An 8,783-nucleotide genomic window follows, 5' to 3' on the forward strand; every position below is an offset into this window, starting at 1 on the left:
GCTCAGATTTTGGAGTAAGCCAAATATTGCTTTTAATCCATGTTCATTTGCTAGCATTGTAACTTTGAGGAAGTGATTTAAATTTTCTGAGCCTCAATTTCACCTGTAAAGTGAAAATAAAGGATCTCAGGATTGTTTTGAGGATTAAATTAAATAATACACATTAAGTGTTTAGGATAGTGACTGATATCCTAAGTTCTCAAGAAATTGCAGCTACTTTATGGGAAAATGTTAAATGCTACTAGTTAGGCACTACACTAAGTTCTTTATCTGCACTGTATCACAAAAATTCTCTTAATAATCCAGATGTGGATATCATCTCCACTTTATATAAAAAGGAATTAAAACTAATACAAATGACCTTTCAAACAACCCTGTCAGGATGACAGAGCAAATATTAATGCCAGTTTGTGAAGATGAAAAATGATGATTTTCAAATGACTTGTTCACTTTCAGGAAGACAGTAATCAGTGGATCCAGATTTATTAAAGCCCACTCTGACTTCTACTTCAGTATTGTTTTCACTGTGCCATTATTGCCTCTGAAATAATATTACTATTTTCACAAATGTGTAAATCTAAATGTTTTACATTGATATCCCTAAATGTTAAAAAGAAAGGATCCTTTCGTTGCCATTTGAGAATAAAGGCATAATGGATTTTCTATCTACCACCCCAAAAAATCAAAACATTAAACGGCTTTAAATCTGAAAATTTTGCTTAGTAGATGTTTGACAAAACTTCAACATTTACATAAAGAAAAGTCAAGTATCCCCCAAATCATTCCTCACTGGCAAATATAATTCACTGGCAAATACCAATTATCTTTCAAAAAAGACATTTTGCTATCTCCTGGATAGAAATTACAAGGCAGCAGAGGTTTTATCTATCTTGTTCAGTATATCACCTAGAATTGTGCATGTTATAGATACTTAGTAAATATTTACTGAATTAACAATTATAAACTCAAATAAAATCTATGTAATTTTCTGTGTTAGATGCCATAGTGTGTTATGGATAGATATTAGCTTGAACTACATGAAACTGCTGCTTTTTGACTACTTCTTACTTCTAAGAGGCAATTTTACACAGTTCAATCTAACTGTTTATAAGAAAAAAAGCTTTCTAGAGTATAACATTATAAAGTAAAGAAGTACAAGATACGGTGCAAGCTGAGGCAGAAATGGAGAAATTTTTTCTTCTAAGAAAAATTTATTATATGAAAGTTGCTTTATTTAGGTCCTGTGTTGAAACAGTCTCAAAAATCATCTCTAACACTCTCACACTTTTAAAGATCATTATTCATGCTTATTTTTGCATTTAAGATAATTCTCATTTTGGTGTTATGTACATATGGATATACTCACATATGAAAAATATATTGTGAACATGGACTATATTTCTCTTTATTAGCTAATTCTGATTTCATGTAAATGTTCACATATCTAATTAGGCACAATTCTAACTATCAGCAATGAGTAAAATAAATTCCAGTCTCCAGAGAACACACTGAAAAGCTAATTTGGGAGTTCCTGTAGAAGACTTTAATATCAAATAAAATATAATTTACATGATTAAAAAGTTTTTATTTTATTTTAGCTTTTTAGGGCCACACCTGTGGCATATGGAGGTTCCAAGGCTAGGGGTCAAATCAGAGCTACAGCTGCTGGCCTACGCCAGAGCCACAGCAACGCCAGATCCAAGCCTCGTCTGCAACCTACACCACAGCTCATGGCAACGCCGGATCCTTAATCCACTGAGCCAGGCTAGAGAACAAACCCATAACCTCATGGTTCCTAGTCAGATTCATTTCTGCTGCGCCCATATTGAGTTTTTCTCACATTTCAAATGAAATGTTGATGGCCTATAAAACTAGACAATCTGCCATGAATGACAACAAGCAAGGGTAACACATATCCTCAGCAAGTTTCTTCCCAAGTTATCAAATGGCACAAGTTCATGTCTTTCTCGTTTGTGGTCCCAAAACTGGCAGCGTTTTCATTTCATCCACTCTATTCTTATGTATTTGAAAAGCAGGTGTTATCCATCTACCACATGAGCACTGTTCACCATACCAATTGAAAGAACCCAACTTGGCACTGCATTTGGGGCAAAGAAGCTGCAATAAAACAAAAGCATTACTTCAGTGATTCACTTTTATACAAAATAAAGTTATTCATTACATTACATAAAATGTAGTGGCAATTTATTGTAACAGATGGTGGACTACAAAATAGTATAAGAAGCACGTTGCACTCTAGTAGGAGTTTGTAGGAGGAACATATTCACTCTAGTGTTAAGAGAGAAAGGTGAAGCTTGAGATGTAAAACAGAAGGTCTCATGATTGTGGCATATGTGTTCAGTTCAATTTTTTTTTCTTTTTAGGGCCAAACCTGTGGCATATGGAAGTTCCCAGGCTAGGGGCTGAATCAGAGCTGCAGCTGCCAGCCTACGCCACATACACAGCAACATCAGATCCAAACTGCGTCAGTGAACTATACCACAGTTCATGGCAACACAGGATCCTTAACCCACTGAGCAGGGTCAGAGACTGAACCCACATCCTCATGGATACTAGTCTAGTTTGTTTCTGCTGAGCCATAACAGGAACTCCTGTGTTAAGTTTTAAAGCACATTTTTGTTTTTGTTTTTTGGCCACACACCCACAGCATGCAGAAGTTCCAGGGCCAGAGATCAAACCCATGACACAGCAGTGACAATGCCAGATCCTCAACTGCTAGGATTACACAAATATCTTAAATTTTAGTTGGACAAAATATACCACATTCCTCAAAAAATTAAACACACAGCTATTATATGATCCAGCAATTCCACTTCTGAATACATACCCAAAAGAAATAAAAGTAGGGACTCAAACAGATATGTGTATACCCATGTTCACAGCAGCATTATTCACAACAGCCGAAGGGAAGAAATAACCCAAATGTCCATGGATGGATGAATGGATAAAATGTGGTAAATATATATAAGATGGAGCATTATTCAGAATTAAAAAGGAATGAAATTCTGATACATGCTACAACATGAATGAACCTTGAGGACATTATGCCAAGTGCAATAAGCCAGTCACAAAAGGACTGTGTAATTCCATTTTTTGAGGTATTTGGAGTAGTCAAATATATAAAGACAGAAAGTACAATGGTGGTTGCCAGGGGCTGAGGAGTGGGGCACAGCTGTGGAGGTGTGGATAGGGAATTATTGTTTAATGAATGGGGCATTTCAACTGGGGAAAAAGAAATTCTAGAGATGGTTGGTGGTGATGGTTGCAAACACTGTGAGTGTTCTCAATGCTACTGAATTATACACTTAAAATAGTTAAAATGGTAAATTTGTTATGAATATTTTACAATTTTTTAAAAAGCCCACATTCACAATATATGTATGTCAAGTCATTACCCTGTACACCTTCAACTTATACAGTGCTATATGTCAATTGTATCTCAATAAACTAAAAAAAAAAAAAACGTATTACAAAACTGGGAGAAGCAACAGATTGGAGAAGATACCTATAAAATATTAGATTAGGAGTTCCCATCGTGGCGCAGTGGTTAACGAATCCAACTAGGAACCATGAGGTTGAGGGTTCGATCCCTGGCCTTGCTCAGTAGGTTAAGGATCCAGCATTGCCGTGAACTGTGGTGTAGGTCGCAGACACAGCTTGGATCCCGCGTTGCTGTGGCTCTGGTGTAGGCCCGTGGCTACAGCTCCAATTAGACCCCTAGCCTGGGAACCTCCATATGCCATGGGAGCAGCCCTAGAAAAAGGCAAAAAGACAAAAAAAATATATATATATTAGATTAAAACTCTAGACTAGAGAAAGAGCTCCTACAAATCCATACAAAAAAGACAAAATCCACAGAAAAATGGGCCAAGGATATAAAGGAAATTAACTGAAAAAGAAACTATAGATGGCTGATAAGCATATAAGTGTTGGTCTTCCATAATAGTCATGGAGATTCAAATCACATCATTTTAGGATTAACATTTTTCATCCCACAGACCGACTGACAAAACTGGACCTGTTTTACAATATCCATTGTGCCAAGGGTATGGGGAAATTAACACATGCATTCAACATTAGTAAATGGCAAATTGTATGGGCATTGTTAATGTCTGCCCATAATATTACCAATATTTAAAATGGGAGTTCCCACTGTCACAGCATGGATTAAGAATCTGAGTGCAGTAGCCTACATTGCTATAGAGGTACGGGTTGGATCCCCAGTCTAGCACAGTGGGTTAAAAGATCCGGCACTGCCGCAGCTATGTCATAGGTTGCAGCAGCAGCTCAGATTCAATCCCTGGCGGCTCAGATTCCATGTGCTGTGTGTGCAGCCATAAAAAAATGAAAATTTAAATAAGAGTACAAAGAAGTATGCATAAATGTAATCTAGAATATTTCACAAAAATGCCTTTCTCTTGCATGTTTTCCAGGTTAAATAAAAGCAGCAAGCCAAAAGCATAGCCTCAAAAGGAAAAACTGGTAAAGTGAACTTCAACAAACAATATAAAGAATGGGAAGTGACTGTTGTACAGGGTTTATTTGATAATGATAAAAATGGTGATGGTTACAAAAACCTCTGTGAATATATTAAAAACCACTGTATACTTTCAATGGATGAATTACATGGTAAGTGAATATATCTCAATAAAGCAGCATCACCTGAAAATATAGTTTTGAAGATAGAGTACCTTTTTCTAAGCATCACCTGAAAATATAGTTTTGAAGATAGAGTACCTTTTTTCTAATTTGTTACTAATGTAAACTAAGTTTCCTTATATATAAAATGTGAATATATCTGCTCTATTTTATAAAGTTATTGTATTCTTCAAATGAAATGATATGGTGAAAGGGTTTCATAAAATATTCATTGTACAAACTTTGATACAGCCCATACAAACCGTAAACATTAGTGTATCTTAGATTAAGAATATCTTTAGATTAATATCAAGTAAACCTAAAGGAGAACTGTGGCTGTCACAGGATGGTCATATGAGCTGCATTCTTAAAAACTGACAGAAAATGAAAAAGAATATCATAACAAACACAAAACTGAAAGAAAACAGAAAGATACATGGAGGCAAAAGAGAAAAAAAGATTAAGAGAAAATTAAGGTCTAGTTTTTATTTTATTTTGCTTTGCTATTTAGGGCCGAACCCCTGGCATATGCAAGTTCTCAGGCTAGGGGTCAAATTGTAGGTACAGCTGCCAGCCAACACCACAGTCGCAGCAATGCAAGATCCAAGCCACAGCTCACGGCAATGCTGGATCCTTAACCCACTGAGCACGGCCAGGGATGGAACAGTATCCTCCTGGATCCCAGCTGGGTTCCTTACCTCTGAGCCAAGAAAGGAACTCTCCAGATCTAATTTGTAAACCCTTGATTTGCCCTACTTGCCACAAAGTTTAAGTTTGGTTAACTATATTCTAATTATTGTTAGTCTTTATTTGAAAAAATATAAACAATAGCCTTAAAAAAGAATAAACTTAGACCATCAGCACTCAACCAAAAGTGGTTCACTATTTCAGATCAGCTGGTTTTTATTTAATTAATTCAGCTTTGATAGAATCTTGTCTATAATAGAAAGATAAAATCTTTAGAAAAAAAAGTAGTTAAGATGGAGCAAAATATGGTTTAAAATGAAAGAAGAAACAAAATATAGATGACATAAAATTAAAATGTGTTCTCACCTGTCCATCCAACACGCCCAGCAAAGTGGATTCCATCCACTGTACAGGTTCAATGAAATAGGAGGTACACTGAGTCTGACTCCCTGTGGTAAGCATGAAAGATGGTGTCATTCTCTTGTGGGCAAAGGCTATAGGACCACTTCCTTCATTATGATCCAAAATGCTAGAACTTCGAAATAAAGATCGCCTGCAATTCCCAAACAAATAAAAAGATTAGTGACTTCCAAATGGATGAAAAAAATAGATGAAATGTGCAGTATTTCTTAGAGGACAAAATAACGTCTCATTGATCGTGCTACTTAAATTTTCCATAACCTCTATAAGTAACTGGATTACCCTTTGAAGAATTCATATTCTTCTTCAAACCAGATTTGAAAATGAAATTTCTGTAATTATTCAGTTAATAAATCTTCCTACAGATTTTATGAAACTGAAATTTTCAGTACTTTTCAGCTACTGAGACAAGATAAAATCTTCAAAAGATACAAAATAGTTTACCTGCACTTTCTGCATTTGTAGAGAATCCCATCTTTCAATCCCTGTGAAATGGCAGACGGGTCAACAGCAAAGAGTTCTTGAGGTAAGCTCTGCAATTCTACACAACATAAATCATAGCCATTTGTCAAAATCAATCCTGCATCTTTAGACCAAATGCAGTTAATGTCAAGTAGAGGCAAAAATTTTTAAAAAAATTAAAAAGAAAAATCCAGTGTTGAGATATCAGGATGAGGTAGGACAGCAGTGATGAAGTCCTTGGGTTCTGGGCGCAGACTGCCTGAGTTCAAAGCCAAGCCAGCCACTTATAAACTATGTGACCCTGAACTAGCTATTTCTTGTTAAGCCATGGTTATTTTCAAAAGGAAATAAAACTACCTGTCTCCAGGGATTGCTGGAAAAGCGAGATAATGCACCTGAAGCATTTGGTGTCAGAGTAAAGAGCGTCTAGAAAAGACCCAATGCATACCACCAATTATCTCTTACCTGGATACTTCTCTGTAACCTTTTGTAAACGATATTGTTTATAAATTGTACTAGAGGTATCTACTTCACATCCCATGGCCTGGTATAATTTCAGTTGCCACTCAAACCCCTCATTCATCCTGCAAGGACAAATATAGAGTTGAATTTTCTTTAAATAAATAAAATCACATCACAAAAGCTGAATTACTATAATGACAAACTCACTTAGCCTCTGGTTTGATAGTCTGAAGATTTTCATAGGCTTTTTCAAAGCTAAGTTGGTCAGTCTTCATCATAAAAGCAGTCATTACAGCCACACTTCGACTGACTCCTGCATGACTGAAAAAGAAATCTTTAAAACAAAATAGCAAATAGCAGAATTAAAAAAACAAAAACCCTCAGCTCCTTCTTAAGGGTAAAGTTCAGGTCCACTTCTTGTCTGCTTCTTCTACTCAAACAAACCCTCTGCCTCTGAAGTACTACCACTGTACAAAAGAATTATCCCTTTTTTTCCTTATTCCTTTTGAATGCTGAACCTCGAGAATGTACCATCTATTCAAAAATAATTACACTAGTTTTTCAAAATTTTATAATGGCTTCGGAACAAATCTAAATTCCTTTGCTCTTGGAGTTAAGGGCCCTGGAGATCTGGTCCCAGATTTCTTTCCAATGGTATTACTACCTTCACTGCTTTGTGTAATATTTAGAACAAACGCTGGCACAAAGTAAAAGCATCAGCTCAATAAACAAACTATTATTACTGCACTTTTTGCTGTTGCTATCACGCACACTGTCTTTCCCCCAGGCATGGCTTAGGAATCATTTACATCCTAACCGATTTTTCTCAACCCAATGGTCCTGTCCATCAGCCATCCCCTGCCTGAAACAAAAACAGTGAAAATAATCTGCTCTTCCTCTTAAACTTGCATAACCTCTCCTGCACTGCATCACAATAATCTGGGTAAGGGTCTGGCTTCTCCTAGAGAGCTTTAAACGCTTAAGAGCAGGGACTTGGTCATTTACCTGACGATTCCTCCTAACCTCCAAAAAAAACCACAAAAAAAACAAAAACAAACCTCGGCGGCTGCATAAGGTACCAACACAAACTAGAACAAATGAAAGCCTGCACGCCATCAGGGGCTGCCTCCTGCCCACTCCTCTCTCTACGACACAGGTCTACGGAGGAGAGAGTTGAAGGACGTTCTAGCTACCTGACAGCCCCTTCGTCCTCTTCTGAGGCCTCGGAGAAAAAAAGGTGAGGGGGACAGGCTGGAAGCGAGGCGGGGCTGCTCTCTCCACAGACCAGGCCACTCACCAGTGCACTAGCACCGCTCGGCCCTCAGCGCGGGCCTGGCTGATGAAAGCCAAGCACCGGTCCAGATGGCTGAGCAGGTCGGTCTCGGGTTTGTCCAGCGCTGGCACGAAGAGACTCCGCAGACCCTCGACCCCAGCCCCTGCCTTAAAGTCGGGCTCCTCCGAGTCCACCGTCAGCACAGCCGTAATGCCTGCCTCCTTCAGGTGGTCGGGCTCTGCGATGGCCGCGGCTCCACCCAGGAACAACCCCGGTCGCACTTCCAGCATCTGCCCGTCGGAGCTGGATGGGCTCTGCCCGCGGAAAGCGTCCTCGCCGCCATGGCTCTTATCCTGAGCCTCCAACATGGCCGCGCCCAGAGGCCAGGATGCTGCTTGCCCTACCATCGGGTAGATGGCTGGCTAGAACGTCTTTCCTCTGGGCCCGCTGGGCCTGAGTTGCTCAGTGGCTCCATCGGAGGACCACGTCAACTTCGGGAATGTGCGCTGACTGGGGAAAGTGACATTACTGCGGCTTGGCTGGAGCTAAACCCCATTAAAAGAAGCTTCTCCGCCACTCCCCCAGTTTGGTGGTAGAGGATAAATCAACCCAAATACAAGAGTTCTCAGGCGCTTAGTGTTGAGATTTTCGGGACTTTCTGCAGGAGCAGAAGATGGATTCAAATTGAAATGATAGTTCCATCAACTGAATCAGAAACACATATTTATGCATTTCAAGTAAAACGTTTTTTCAATGCTCATGAAGCCATTTCTTTATTGTTCTTCCCTGTGACTGCTTTCCCTTTTTTTCTTTTTTCCTA

At 38.5% G+C, this 8,783-nt stretch overlaps 1 protein-coding gene across 1 annotated transcript; it reads right to left on the reverse strand.

The window, feature by feature from the left end:
- Positions 1–1,771: 1,771 nt before the first annotated feature.
- Positions 1,772–8,371, reverse strand: DUSP12 (dual specificity phosphatase 12). The gene is made up of 6 exons (XM_047784064.1): positions 7,988–8,371; positions 6,898–7,011; positions 6,694–6,812; positions 6,211–6,307; positions 5,713–5,899; positions 1,772–2,118 (listed from the first exon to the last, which is right to left on the reverse strand). The coding sequence occupies exons 1-6, from the start codon at positions 8,368–8,370 to the stop codon at positions 1,957–1,959; spliced, it is 1,062 nt and encodes a 353-aa protein (XP_047640020.1). The 5' UTR covers position 8,371; the 3' UTR covers positions 1,772–1,956.
- Positions 8,372–8,783: the final 412 nt, after the last annotated feature.

This window comes from Phacochoerus africanus, chromosome 6 (assembly GCF_016906955.1).
Source record: "Phacochoerus africanus isolate WHEZ1 chromosome 6, ROS_Pafr_v1, whole genome shotgun sequence".
Classification (NCBI taxonomy): Eukaryota; Metazoa; Chordata; class Mammalia; order Artiodactyla; family Suidae; genus Phacochoerus; species Phacochoerus africanus.